General features: G+C 31.7%; 1 protein-coding gene across 1 annotated transcript; it reads right to left on the reverse strand.

The window, feature by feature from the left end:
• Window positions 1-7,972: 7,972 nt before the first annotated feature.
• On the reverse strand, window positions 7,973-9,170 carry LOC110660335 (50S ribosomal protein 5, chloroplastic). The gene is made up of 2 exons (XM_021818607.2): window positions 8,906-9,170; window positions 7,973-8,540 (listed from the first exon to the last, which is right to left on the reverse strand). The coding sequence occupies exons 1-2, from the start codon at window positions 9,045-9,047 to the stop codon at window positions 8,185-8,187; spliced, it is 498 nt and encodes a 165-aa protein (XP_021674299.1). The 5' UTR covers window positions 9,048-9,170; the 3' UTR covers window positions 7,973-8,184.
• Window positions 9,171-16,054: the final 6,884 nt, after the last annotated feature.

Here is a 16,054-nt window from a genome sequence, read left to right on the forward strand (position 1 = left end):
GACTAAAATACCCCACTTCGGGTTATATTCCCGATTTTTCGGTAACACCGATTTTTGTCTGTTTCTCGATTTTTCATTTTTCTTTGTACTAATCTATTAATTTTTCTTTGATATTTCTAGTGTCAATTACATTTCAATAAACTTCTATTTATGTCTCAAAATTAAATTCAGAGGGTTCCTCATGTCCTGGGTCGACAACGGCCTTCCAGTCTGATCACCCATCAGCAAAGGTTGGCATTGTTTAACTTTGCATCATTTTCTCTCTTTCATTTTTGTTTGATTTTTCTTATATTTTCTTTTTATTTATTTCATCATTATATGTCTGTTCACTATCACCGAAGTGTAGTTCCAGACATCCTAACTTTCCTGGACTGTTATTTGACTACTGGAGTAATTGAATGTACAGAACACGTACAGTGGGGATGTTACAGCGCATTTCATTCATTCATATTACAAGAGTTGTTAAAGGAGTACATAATCAACACTTGATCTTGAATTCCTCCCACTGGTCCCACCAATGCTCTTGACCTCCTTGATCTTCTTGTAATCCAATATTACATAGTAATCCTTGGCATACCAAGGTAAATTTACAAGAACTAAATAAATTAAATTACAACCTAAAGAAACATAAAAGAAATAAATCCAATCACATTGGTCTTTCATAGTCCATGATCATCCATCGTGCATATCACTATTTAATAATTAAATAAAATATACATACTTAAATTAAATTGAATATCTCATATTCAACTTAAAAATCCAAATTTGAATATGATTCAAACAAATTTAAAAATTCATATTTGAATCACATTCAAACAAATTCAAAAATTCAGATTTGAATCACATTCAAACAACTTTAAAATTTTATATTTGAATCACATTCAAACAACTTTTAAAATTCAGATTTGAATTACATTTAAACAACTTTAAAAATTCTTATTTGAATCAAATTCAAACAACTTTTAAAATTCAGATTTGAATCACATTCAAACAATGTTTAAAATTCAGATTTGAATCAAAATTTAATTGTGTGAATAAAACTCTAATTAAATAATTTAATTAGACATAAAATGGACATAATTATGAGCATTAGATTATACAACAATTGCACAAATATTGCCCAAAACCATGCGCACCATAAGGGATGAACAAACCTTGCGCACACATGGTGTCCCATCCAAACCGCCACCTTTTTCACTGCAACCAGCAATGGATCTTTCATCTCATGGTTATACCACATAATTAAATCATATAATCAACAATCTAAATGGCAAATATAGTGGCTCTGATACCAAGTGAAAGAGCGGAAGCATGAAAAATACAAGTTTAGATCATTGAAATTTAAAATTTTTCATCTAGGGTCACATGCATCATGCAAGATTTATTTTTATCTATTTGATTTCAATGGTAAATAGCATATTAAAACTCTTTTAATATATTTTTTTTTATCTACATTTGTCATTTAAGATTTTAGAATTAACAGATTAATCCATTAGAACCCTAGATTAGATCAAGAACAAGTGCACTAACCTTTTGATGCACTGCAGTGTGTTTAGCACTTTGGGATGCGTCTTTAGGACACCAGATGTTGTCCCTCTAATTTGTTCACACCAAGATCACCTATGGCAGCCCTTAAACAACTTCTAAAGCTTTTTCTATGAATTAGAAAATCAAGTTTTGCCTTTTGAGAGATTACAGATGTAAACAGGACACTAGAAATAATTTCTAGTATTTTTAATTCAAGAGATTGTTTGCTAATCTCTTTGAATTGATGAGAGATGAAGAAGAAGAGGGGAGAGGCCAGCCAAGGGTGGCGGCACAAAGAGAGAATGAGCAGTTTATTTTTCTTTCTTTTCATAACAACACTTATATAGCTAGATCACCACTTAAAACCCTTGCCACATGTCACCTTTTCATTAGCTCTAGGTTTAATTGACCCAATTACATTGTGCCAAGTGTCAAACCTATATTTAATCTTGACTTTGATTATTTTACATGATTAAAAGACATATAACAAGCTTATGTGTAGTGCCATGAGTCACCATCTCATGGTACCACATGTCACTCTGTGAAATGACCAAAATACCCCCGTGTCTTAATTTTGAGTTCTCAACCCAAAATAATTATTTCTCTTTTTCTAATCAATTTATATCAAATATAAATTAATTAATTAATCTCTATTAATTAATTTTTTATTAATTAAATTCATATTTAAACACTTTAAATATAAATTTAACTTATACTATACATCCAATAACCTAGATTTGGTTTCAAGTCATGCTAGGGACTTTGCAATCTAATTGCAAACCAAACTTATTTAAATAATCAATTAAACTCTTTAATTAATTAATTAAATCATATTTCATTTGGTGATTACTTGTGTATGTGTGTGACTTACTAGGCTCATCACTAATGGGTAATGAGACATGATATCAACTCTTAATATCATCAGAATTCTTTCTTACCATAAATGATTTCTCTAAATCATTTTATGCACCTCATAGACTATGGTTAATACCTAGCATAACATGTCATAGCCACCCAATTAGTAATAAGATTTACCTTAAATGAACCTATAATCATATGTTACAATGCACTAGAATCTCTCTGTTACAAAATCTCAACTCAAGTTGGAGTCATGGTTTATGTCAAACCCCATTTACTATGAATATTATGTTCTCTTTTAATTCCAGTTCTTGATTAAAAGATTTTCTCATCAGAAACTCTTTTCTGATTAAATCTATTTGTCCTGGCCAGGAACTTAAAACATTAAGAACAATTAAATGAACATAGAATTTTATCCCTATTTACTTAGAGGAACAGATTTCATCTTGATCAACACCTACCTCCATATATAACTAGTAGGAGCCAACACATGCCTATATACCCATACACAGTACAAGTATGAAAGCAGTATCAAACTCAAACCACCTATATACAAGATAACTATGTTATCTCAGGTCTAAAGATTATATGCACTAATATGATTTATGACAATACATTGACAAGAGTAAACTCCATGTGCTTGTTATAAATGTCACTGGTTCGGCTTACTTATCATGTATAAGTGCCTATCATGTTTGTTATATGGCATGAGACTCACTATTCCATCTTACTTATATCTCATATAAATAACTTGGGAACAAACATGATTACAATCCTTCTAGATAAGTCATGTCTTTATTGTGAAGTATCCTCGATTATAAACCTATTTATGATAATTTATGCTAGAAATACTGTCACTCATATTCTTAACAACTTAAGAATATAATTTCTAACAAAATATCAATGGACCTTTTCTATTACACATAAATATATTATGTAAACGAAAAAGTAAAAATGCCTTTTATTAATAAAATATGTACAAGATACATACTAAATGATATACTCTAGCGCATACTACTAACACTGCTAAGGATTGTGGAGCCATCTTCTCTGAAGTTTTATCGAGTCTATTTTAAACCCTGATTGTAATTATTTTGATGTATGTAAATGTATGTAAATGTAAAAAATGATCATGAGCAGTTGTATAAAGTCTGTAATAAATTTTTGTTCGAATCTTTCTTAATGTAAATTTTTGGAATGATGTATATAAATTGTTTTATCTTTAATTACATATGAATGGAAGTATTTTGTTTTAATTTGAATGAAATTAATTAGTGGTATTTTGATGATGTTGAATTTTGAAATTTGAGAAATGATGTTGAAATTGGTTGGGATGGATGTTGAATTGATGAAGTTGATGAGATAAATCATTGGAAGTGCTTTTTACAGGTATTTGAAGAACTGTTTTCTCAAAATATAGACAGCACTCTGCTGAAATTTTTATAAAATTTGCGGAAAAATAAAATGGGACAAAAATTTTAACTAGTTTACAAACTTTAATTAAATGTTTTAATACCTATTAGAAAATGCTCACTACTTCTAAAAAGTAAGAAAATGATTTTAAAATCCTTTGTAGGGTATTTAATGAGTTATCGGTAGGTGAAGTTCGGTAGTTCATTAGGTATTCTAAGGGATCATGTTATGCCTTACAAAGGGGTAAAGTGTGACAATGAAAACAAAACAAATTTGTGGGACTAATTGTGAATTTCAGCTAGCCTATATGGGAGTTGAAATTGGTTGAGTTTGATGAAGTTAAAATGATATAGAAGTGTAATTAAGTGTGTAGAACATAGTGAGATACTTTATTTGCAATAAGTGAATGAATTACAAGGTTAGGGTTTTGGCACCTAAGGTTTAGGAGACAAAATTTTGAGAATTGATCAAATGGTGTGTTTGACTTTGTTTGGGCTGAAAAATGGTCATGTATGACCAATTGTGGTGTGTTGGAAGTGTTGGAACCAAATGGAAATTCGGATTGGTTATGGACATTCTGTAGGCAGCATGACCAAGGTCCCTTTCAGGGATCAAAACTGAAAATTTACAAACCCAATTGGTGTGAGGCCAATTGGGAATGAAAATAGACACAAAATGGCACATTTTTCATTTAGGAATCATGCCTAGAAAGTGTCCATAGCATAGTAAACAAATTGGCTAAATCCAAATTAGGCAATCTGACCTGTACAAAAATGACTAAATGAATAGTTCATTTGGCCATAATTGGGGCTAGGCAGGTCCAAATGACCTGGAATTTTACCAGTGAAAAGTTGAGACATAGCTCTACACCTTTTATTGAGAATACTAGTCTAAATTATGCCCTTAACCAAGTCATTTAGTCACCCAAAGTTAGTGACCTAAAACTGCCAGAATCAAGTTGGTGGCCAGAAAATCTGGGTTAGGCCAATCTGGCCAGCCATGTTCAAATGGCTATAACTTAAGCTACAAAACTCCAAATGGAGTGATTCAAAAAGGGAAATAAAGTTAAGACAATAAGAATCAATTTCTATGAGGAAAACTTAGGCAAATTCTAACAGCAACATGACCATTGGAACGATGCAAAACAGGACACCAAAACTGAAAATTTGTAATTTTGTCTAAAAGACTTAAAATTTGAGAAAACAATTAAAACCAACAAATTAGATAACCAAAATGTGGTATGTGAGTAAAATTGAAATTTCCATACCTATTAAGCATTGGAAAGTCAATAAATTGACTTGAATAGTATCGTGAATAGTAACTCCGAAATACAAATTTTAAAGAACGTCAAGTTTAGCATATTAAAGCTAGGTATAAGTAAATTTGAATTTATTTTTGGAGTTATGATAAATTATAATACTGAAACACTGTGAAACTGTGTGTTTCAGTGGAAAGGAATACAGGGAAAGAACCCGAGGTGTCGAGTCAAGGCCAAGAAGCAACTCGTATAAGGTTTGTGCACAACATAGAATTTCTGTAAATTTTCTTATGCAAATTATTTTTGAATGAATTGAGATATTAAATTGTGACACAATTGGATTGAAATGTTTATTATGCTTTTGATTTAAATTATTGAAAGACTAATTGTTTGTGTTTGAAATGACAATAAATGTTTAGTAAATTGTTAAGATAGTTTTGAAACCACAGTATCATGACCATATATTTGAATACCTCACTAGCACTACTAGTGGGGAAAATCAGTTTCGAATTTTGATTCCTTCTCTGGCTGAAGTGTTGAGGTGTGTGCCAGTAGAAGAAGAAAAAGAATGGGTTCCCATATATTTGAGCTAGCTAGCCTTGTGATGTGACTTCTCATAAGCCTCTGGCTATTGAGATGATTATTGTTTCGAATGGCATAAAATAACTGTGTGTTTTTATGAAATTTGTTTTGAGACATTCGAAATGAAATTATTTGGATTAAAATTTTATAAATCATGTTTTGAATTTATATCTCATGTTCAGCTAAATTTGTGAATAAGTATGATTTAAATTCCGCATAAAGATTATTTTAGTATGTTGTGCACCACTGAGTCATAGTACTCAGCGATGACTATTATTGTTGTCGCAGATATAGAGACTAGAGGAGCAGCAGAGTGAGCTGCTAAGGATTGTGGAGCCATCTTCCCTGAAGTTTTATCGGGTATATTTTATACCCTTATTGTAAAAATTATTTTGATGTATGCAAATGTATGTAAATATAGAAAATGGTCGTGAGTAGTTGTATAAAGCTTGTAATAAATTTTAGTTTGGATTTTTCTAATGTAAATTTTTAGAATGAAGTATGTAAATTGTTTTTATCTTTAATGAAATATGAATGGAAGTATTTTGTTTTAAATTGAATGATATTACTTAGTAGTATTTTGATGATGTTGAATTTTGGAATTTGAGAAATGATATTGAAATTGGTTGGGATGGATGTGGAATTGAGGAAGTTGATGAGATACATCATTGGAAGTGCTTTTTACGAGTATTTGAAGAACTGTTTTCTCAAAATACAGAGCACTCTACTGAAATTTTTATAAAATTTGTGGAAAAATAAAATGGGACAAAAATCTGAACTAGTTTTCAAACTCTAATTAAATGTTTTGATACCTATTAGAAAATGCTCATCACTTATAAAAAGTAAGAAAATTGTTTTAAAATCCCTTATAGGGTACTTAATGAGTTATCAGTAGGTGAAATTCGGTAGTTCATTAGGTATTCTACGGGATCATGTTATGCCTTACAGAGAGATAAGGTGTGACATAGCCATTTGAGGGGAGAAATTTTAGAATTTATATTTGGACTACAAAAGCTTGAAACACTTGATATTATGAGAAACAAGATCTTTGGGAAATTCCCAAAATTAGTTTCCAAATTGCAAAAGCTTTGAAGATTGAGCTCTTAGTCAACAATTTGACTAGGGAGATCCTACCAGAGCTTGCAAACCTCACTTTCTTACTGGAAGTTGATATATCTTTGAATCAAATATAAGGGAAACTACTTGAGGGAATTAGAAATTGAATAATTTGAAGGTGTTTCAGTTATATGATAACAACTTCTCCAAAGAACTACTTATAATGCCCTAAGTTTAGGTACCATGGGTGAAATTTATCCAAATGAATCACAAATTTGTTGATCCACAATATTACATGTATGAAAAAGCATAAGAGATGGAAAGAAACATAATGGACTAAACAATTATTAGCAGTCTATATTTAGAGCAATTCCGAAGATTCCCCCCTTCCCTACTTTTCACTCTTTTAGTATCTTTTTTTTTATTTTTTTATTTTTATTTTTTTACCATTAGTTTGTTTGCAAACCACATATGCCTAGCCCAAAGCCCAGCCACCAGTCCGGTTCTAGTTTGAAGCGGCCCAGAACCACTAGTTTTTGTTCATCTAAAGGGTGAACTGGAATCAAAACCATGAACCCTCCAAGGTTTCAATCTAGTTCAGGTCCTAGATCGGGTTCGATTTGGTTCAAATTCAATGGTCTAATTTTTTTGGATTTTTTTTTAAATAAAAAAAGACAGTTCGGCCTGGAAGTTTCCAATTCAATTTCAGTTCAAGTCAAAAATGGGTTTAACTGGTTCCGTTATGGTCCAGTTTAAATCAGTCTTGTTCTGGTCCAATTCAAGTTTTGAGCTGGCGCTTGCCCAGGTCTGCCTTGCCCTACCTTATTTCACCAGCTAACTACTGAAGCCATATAAAATTCTCACCAAGCCATTAAAAGACTTGTCCTCAAATCTTGACTAACAGAAAATGAGGATTTTCATCTCCTATTAAATTCACAGCATCAAGGAGCAACAAATTCAGAGCTTTGATTTGAGTCTCACGCTGAAACTCTGCTATCTCACACTCAGTGATAAACTAAAAGTACTCCTAATCGCCTGTCAACACAATAAAGCATTTTAGATCGTGTTTTTATGTTTTTGTATCTTCATCATGAGACAAATGTGTCCGGAGGATATCAATTAATTAAATATCAGGTAAACAAGTTAGAACTAAAATATTAACATTTGGTGACTACGCCAATTCTTGTTCACTTAGGACCTTAAAGAATAATTGCAACACGGTCAAATGGGCAAAAATGTAATAAATCACTAGGATCAATAAATCAGGCACTGATAACATATCAACCAGACGAAGAAATGCAATTCTTATACCTTTTAAAATTCAAATTCAGAAATAATTGGACGTAATCTTCATGATCTTATGTTTCAGATAAACAGTAAAAAAATTAACATTAAAAAACACATTCAAACTTGCTAGAAGACTTTGGCAGTGGATGAGAAGCAAAGGGTCAGCAACAGATTAGAACCTGCAAGAAAACTTGAGGCAAAAATCAGACGTTCTTTAACTTCTTCATCCTGGAGGGAGGCCATCTACCCTTCTTTCTCATTCTCCTTTTCCGAAGAAGCCTCTTTCTACGAAGCCTAATCTTCTTGGCCAGTTTCATCTTCATCTTCTGTTCCATCCTCTCCTGAAGCTTCGACTCTAATGGTAGCTTGTCAACTGGAATAATCTCCTCTTTGCTTTCTGTAGAGGGCTCGCTATTGTCTGTTGGATCCATTCCATCAATGTCAGAAGAAGCATTCACAAGCACTACATCCCATTTGCTTCGGAGAATAGGAATCTGAAATTGAAATCTATTCAAAGATTTTGGGTGCAGATCAATGGGTTTGAAATGCAACCTAGATACTGAAAAAAAAAAAAAATTCAGATATGGGTTCAAGACAAAATTCGAGTCAAAGAAGTAAGATACAGAATTTTTTGACAAAACTCAGATAAAAATATAGGTCGAAAACAAAAGCAAACACTATAAGATATTTACAAGAGGAAAACAAAATTAGTATTGAGAAAGTCGAAGCGTTGGGCAAATTCATTCTTGACAATATATGGTTAGAGCAGATAAATGTTTGATGAAATGCCCAACTGAGAATCAACTATGAAAAAACGAAAAATTTCCGTCATTTAAGAGGAGAAAATGAACATTCAGATACAACTAAACTAGCAGAAATTAAAGAGAGAGAGAGAGAGAGAGAGAAAGAGAGGAAGATAAATACCAGGAGCAGCTGTGAGGATGATGGAAGATGAACATGATGACGAAGAAAGAGGGGAAAAAGAGGGGAGAGGATTAGAGAAGAGCAGCAGAGACATTTTGCTTTCTTTTTTCGAACGCTTGTTTTTTTTTATGCTTATCTGCATTCAGCCTTCCATTTGGATAAGCCGAATAAGGTGTTTTCTACCTTGCTTTTAAAGCTTTGCTTGAGGTTCCAGATAAGTTCTCTTCCTTCAACAGAGAGAGACATCATTTGTAATTAGAATTAAGGAGAATCGTTATTTGTTCTTTGAAGCTAATCATTATTAATGATTCAGTCTTTTTATTTTAAAAATTGTAATAATTAATCCCTTATATTATTTTTACCAATAATAGGTCCTTCTATAATTTTTTTTTTTTTTCATTAATCAAGAGTGAAAATACTTTGATACCGCTTATTCACATTCCATGCTCCCACCTCTTTCCGCTTTCCCTGCATTTGTCCCTTCGCCACTATTATAAAAACTAGGTTGGTCCAGCGAGTTTATTTTATTAACAGATAACCTGAACATTAAATTGGGTCGATTCTTTAATTGGATCAGATAAAGGGATAATTTAGAAAAAAAAAAAAAAAATCAAGTGGCTCAACAATTGATTCGGTGATCCATGTGACATATGACCTATTGACCCGACCAATTTATAATTTTAAAAATATCAATGATATTAATATTTTAATGTTTAAAAATTTAAACATATATTGAGCAATGAATAAGATGTTATTTATCTATGAGTATAATAAAATTTATAAAATGATATGTTCATTTTTTATTTTTAATATACAATTAGTATTTACTCATTTATGAAAAAATATTTTTATTTCATGTATTGCTTATAAATGTTGAAAATTAAAAAAAAAAGTTAATAATAACAAATTTTTTTTAATATTGTCATACAAAATATAAAAATATTATTAACATATATACAAATGTAATTAAATAAATATTAAAAGCTTCATTCTAAAAATAAAAATTAGTTGATTAAGCTTTATTAAATAGTTTGATAAACTTATTCATTTATATTAATAAACGTAATATTTAATTAGTATATGATTAATTATTTATCAATGGCCCATTGATTAAATTAGTAACTTATTGACCCAACCCCTTATCCAAGTCAAGCTCTGGGTTAAGTTGGATAATTATGCTCTATACTGCACTATAAATCCACTGTGCCCCCAAATAACCACCAACCCTAACTTGTTTTGTTTCTCCCATGACTTGTTTGTTATTGCATTGCCTACTCCTCGACCACTATCTTTTTCTTTTAACCAACCCTAAATCAGTTTTCTAATGTCTTTTACCTTACCACTCTTCCTTTGACTAATTTGCTATTGTGTTGCCTGCTCCCCTAACTACTATCTCTTTCTCTTAACCCACTTAAAATTAGTTCTTTAATGTTTCTTTCTTTACCTAGCCTTGATTGTGCTACTAAGACACCAACAAATATATAACCACGATCATCTTAACTTCCGTTACCCTCTTTGCCAAGTAACTCTTTCTGTCCTCCATCATCTCCAACACCAAAATTGATTGTAGTTTTTACAATCTATTTATTGGCCCATATTAAAGGGGTTATGAGTGAAGATTTAATTATTTAGAGTAAGAGTTGTTTAAAGTAATTGAAAGAAAAATGAAGGGAGAATGTTATGGATCAAATAAGAAGGATGGGCAAGATTGAGAGAAGGCCTAAAGCTTTAAAGGTGTGTACCAAAAAGAGGTTCAAAGGAAATGCAATGCATGAGATGGTAAAAATAGGGGAGTAGCTTGAAGTTTCTAAACAGCTGACAAAAGCTTCTAGAAGGGGAAAACAGTCATAAGGAATTATGGGAAGCAAGGATTAGGAGAGGAAATGCGATAGGTAGCAAGATGGGAAGGCATTTACAAGGAAACTTATATAAACCAATTGGTGAAAGGAGGGAGGCATGCTCTTTTAAGAATTTTCTCTTGAATGACGTATTTGTTGCACCAAGAATTTCTTGGAGTTATCTTTCCTTTCTATTGTTTCTTTGAGCATTGTAATTGAGATATTGTTGTATTGGGAAGTTAAGAGTAGGGAAAGATAATTACTGTCATTCAATTAAGCTTTAGTTTTGAGAATTATAATACAATTACAATTCAATCTCTCATTTCTATTCTTTATAGTTGCTAACTCTATCAAATTAGTTCTACTAGCTGGATCCTTACAAAACCAATGAAGCCAATGATAAGAATGAATTCTAGAATTGAAGCAATAGAGAGGAACCTAGAAGTAGTAGAGGAAGGCCTTTTTAAACTAAACACTAATAGGGATGAACAAGATAGGAAGTTTAATTGGTTGTGGGTGGAAATGTTACAAACCAGAAAGAGGTTGGAGAAATTATATGTCATCGAAGCGATGCTTATGACATTAGTTAAAAGGAAGGTGTTAGAAAATTTAATCTGGCCCTAACCATTTTAGATCATGCATATTTACCAATAACCAACATTGTATCACTGATCTGAAGGTTAAACTTGTGCAACGAAAATTTTAAATGTTTGATTTTGCCTAGATTGCATGCATCTCATATATAAACCATTTAAAGCTATTTTAATCAAAACAATAAGGGTACAACCATTGTAACCACAACAAGTCATCAATCTCACTTTTCATTTTAGGAAACTTAAAAGAACAACATCTTAAACTATGATTTAATAACTTTACCAGAAGGCACATAATCGCATATTCCGCCTTAATATGGGTACTAAGGCTTCAAATGTCAACCTTCTAGTCCATTTAATGAACTTAGTAATGATGAAGATCTAACCCTCGAACTATCACATTTGCATTATATAGGCATTTAAGGATAACATTTGTAACATCCTCACTTTAGCTAGTCCGTACAGTCTACTATTCAGGCGACTGATGTCGGTTCGAGCAGCTAGAATATTTGAAATTATAAATAGACTAGAGTGACGAGTTATAAATAAACCAAATAATACTCATAAAAATCAAGAAAAATTTTTAGGAACGAAATACACTAAGGTTAAAAGAGCCGAAACCCCAGTGATGAGTAACCTGAAGGAAAAGTGACGGTGAAGGTCGTTAGCAACCCTAAACCCGAGGAAAATTTCATAAAATAATTTTTGGGACCTTAGGGAAGGATTATTGTGGTTCCCATGACAATAGAATGTTAAAAAAAAAACACAAGGAAAATTTAATCAATCGGTACACAAAATTTTGGCTCGTTAAGCCAAACGGAGGGCATTTTGGTCATTTTGTCTTCAGAGATGATTTTTGACCAACTTGTCCATTTATGTAAGTGAATTATATGACATAAAATATGAACAAATATTGATGAAAAATTATTTAAAAATGAATAGGAAAGGAAAGGAAAGAAAAATAAAGTAAATTGGATTTATTACCTAATGCTTATGTAAGCATGAGGTAATTAATTTCTTTGGCCAATCAAATTAATGAAACATAATTAAAATACATAAAAGGAGCAGAAAAGAAGTCAAAAAAATCTGAAATAAACACCAGCCATCTTCCTCCTTCCAATCCGCACCATAGCCTCACCATGGCCAAGCTTACCAAAGCTTGATTTTCTTAGTTTTTCACCCACTAAACCCTAAGTTGTCAATATAAAATCTTGTTCTTTCCTCATAATGAAGCTTTTGGGAGAAAAAGAAAGTGTAAAAGAAGAGTTCTTACAAGCTTAAGATTAGCTCCATTAAAGGTTAGTGACCAAACTTGTTTTGTCTCTTTCAATTCATGTTTGAGGAGTGGTATTTAATGCAAATTTGCAAGAAAATTAAGCAAACATCATGTGTATGTCTTGCTTAAAATTTCAGCAGCCTTGAACTTGGTAGGGTTTTGAAGATTTCTTAGAATTAAAATGGTATTGTGACTGCCCTTAACATTAATCTATTGTTTAGGATAGTGAAAGGTAAGTGAATGCAAGTTTTGAGATGGTTGAGCTAGGGTTTGGGTATGAAATTGAGACTTTGATCATGCAATGGTGAAAGTAAGTTTTAATGGTCCATTAGTGACCATTTGGTTATGTGTGAATGATAATTGAAGTGGTTTGTTTAGTGGGAATTAAAGTTAGTATTGCTGCCCTTGGTGACCTACAAGACTAGGCATGAGTCCAGTAGGTTTGGGCAGCAATAACTGGAGTTGTAGAGGTTCAATTGGTACAAGGACAATTGGACATGAAACTACACACAAAATGGCACAACTTTGGTGAAGAAACCATGCTCAGAAAACCAAACCAAGTTAACCTAAAGATTGCCCTAATCCAAGTGACCTGCATTCTGCCTGGTCAAAATAACCAAATCAACAATGTTTATTCATTTGGTCATAACTCAGTGTAGAAAGTTCCAATTAACCTGAAATTTTACCAACAAATAGCTGTGACATAGAACTACAACTTTCATGAAGAAATCTAACCCAAATTTTGACCATAACATGTTCAAAATGTGATCTGCAGTCACTGCACAAAACACTATAGATTTGGTCAGTCCAGAAAATCTGGGAAGTTGGGAATTCGGCCAGTCATGGTCTTTAGGCCATAACTTAGTCTACAAAACTCCAAATGGAGTGATTCAAAAAAATAAATATAACTAGACACAATAAGGAACAACTTTTATGTTGACAACTTTGCCAAATTCCCACTGCAAAAATAACTAATGGAATACTAAATACAAGGCTTGAAATTTGAAAATTTTGAACAACTAACATTAAGATTAGAAATGGTATTGGCAAGCAATACTAACAATTTTAGAATGAAAAATGTGGTATGTTGGGAGTATTAAAACCAATGTACCTATTGTCTATGCAAAAGTCAACATTTATGTTGACTAATGAAATGAATAGTAACACCTAAACTTAAATTTTAAGAATTGTACAATTTAAGAGTGTAACATGCCCTAGTACACCTAACAAGATTGGTTTGGATAGGTTGGCATGACAATAGGGTTCTGTTAGCAGTACTGCATATGGCTTCATGCCATTATGTGTTTTATGGCCTCACGTGCCATTCTGTGTTATAATAGCCATTGGCTATGTTGATTGAGTTGTTATACTTGGGTTTTATCCCTGATAATTATTACAGCTTATTAGTTGTTCTGTTGCACATCGAGAGACACAATGTGACCGATTGTGTGATGGTCCGAGATACTTAGTACCCAGTGCCAATTTACCCATTTATCCAGTCCAGTCGACTATTATGGGTTACTCGGGCAATGATAATAAATCTTTTCAAATTTTAATATAATAATACTACAATAAATGCCAGATATTAAGTCTACCAAAGATGTAAACATACATTCTGCATATTTATTTTATTTTAGTTATTTTATTTTATATTGTCACCACTAAGCAGAATTGCTTAGTGCATCGCTTTTGCCACACACAGGTACTAGAGACATAGCTGGGGAGTCTAGCAGACCTCATACCGGGTGAGCTTTCAGATCTGCACACAGAGTCTAGAGTCATCTCACATTTTCAGTGCATTGGTAGGACATTAGGCTACTTTTGGTCTTTTTTATTTTGTAAACTTTTGTAATGTATATTATAAACTCATGTAATTATACTTTTGATGTAATTATTTATGAACCATGTTCAGTAATAATTTGAGTTTTTCTTATGGAGTTGAGTATGATATGAATGAATTGAATTTTTGAAATGTTGATGTCATTTGAGAAATTGTGGAAAAATGTTGGTGGTTGACTGAGATTAAAATTATGATTATATTGGAAGTATTTTTAACAGATTCAGAAGAACTATTTTTTCAATTTACAGCCGGCACTCTGCCGAATTTTCTATAAAATTTGCAAAAAATTCAGATTAATCAAAAAATTGTGAATAAATGAATTAAAAAGGGTAAATTGTAATAGAAATATGAATTGGTGCTCCGACACACTGTGTGGCATATCTTGCTCGGCTACACTGTAAATCGGTAAGGGGTGTCATAACATTTGTTACATTTTTTTTTCATATTTATCTAGTTTATTGCATGGTTTTAAGCATTTTTAATTACATTTTGGAAAACTTGTTAATCTAATCTAATCTTTTGTGTCATACCTTATCCCTCTGTAAGGCATAACATAATCTCATAGAATAACTAATGAACTACTGAACTTTACCTACTGATTACTCATTAAGTCCCCTACAAGGGATTTTAAAATCATTTTCTTACTTTTTATAAGTGGTGAGCATTTTCTAATAGGTATTAAAACATTTAATTAGAGTTTGAAAACTAGTTAAGCTTTTTATCTCATTTTATTTTTTCGCAAATTTTTTGATTAAAGACAAAACAATTTATATACATCATTTTTTGATTAAAGATAAAACAATTTTTTGATTAAAGATAAAACAATTTCGGCAGAGTGCCGTCTGTATTTTGAGAAAACAATTCTTCAAATACCTGTAAAAAGCACTTCCAATGATTTATCTCAACAACTTCATTAATTCAATATCCATCCCAACCAATTTCAACATCATTTCTCAAATTCCAAACTTCAACATCATCAAAATACTACTAATTAATTTCATTTAAATTAAAAAAAAATATTTCAATTCATATTTCATTAAAGATAAAACAATTTATATACATCATTCCAAAAATTTACATTAGGAAAAATCCAAACCAAAATTTATTACAAGCTTTATACAACTGCTCATGACCATTTCCTACATTTACATACATTACATATATCAAAATAATTTTTTTCAATCAGGCTATAAAATATACCCGATAAACTTCAGGGAAAGTGGCTCCACAATCCTCAGCAGCTTACTCTGCTGCTCCTCTAGTCTCTATATCTGCGATAGCAATAACAGCCATCGCTGAGTACTAGGACTCAGTGGTGCACAACATACTAAAATAATCTTTATATAGAATTTAAATCATATTTATTCAAAAATTAAATTGAACATGAGATATAAATTTAAAACATGATTTATAAGATTTTAATCCAAACAATTTCATTCCGAAAAGCCTCAAAACAAATTTCATAAAAACAAAGTTATATCATGCCATTCGAAACATATTAATCTCACTAGCCAGAGGCTTATGAGAAGTCACATCACAAGGCTAGCTAGCTCAAGTATATGGGAACCCATTCTTTTTCTTCTTCTAATGGCACACACCTTA

The sequence above is a fragment of the Hevea brasiliensis genome, chromosome 5 (genome assembly GCF_030052815.1).
Source record: "Hevea brasiliensis isolate MT/VB/25A 57/8 chromosome 5, ASM3005281v1, whole genome shotgun sequence".
NCBI classification, from domain to species: domain Eukaryota; kingdom Viridiplantae; phylum Streptophyta; class Magnoliopsida; order Malpighiales; family Euphorbiaceae; genus Hevea; species Hevea brasiliensis.

Excerpts from the sequence above, each read along its gene's own strand:
- LOC110660335 (XM_021818607.2), bottom strand. The coding sequence starts at position 9,047 with ATGCAGATAAGCATAAAAAAAAACAAGCGTTCGAAAAAAGAAAGCAAA. Across the intron at positions 8,541-8,905 it reads CATCCTCACAGCTGCTCCTG|TATCTAGGTTGCATTTCAAA; the intron begins GTATTTATCTTC and ends TTTTTTTTTCAG.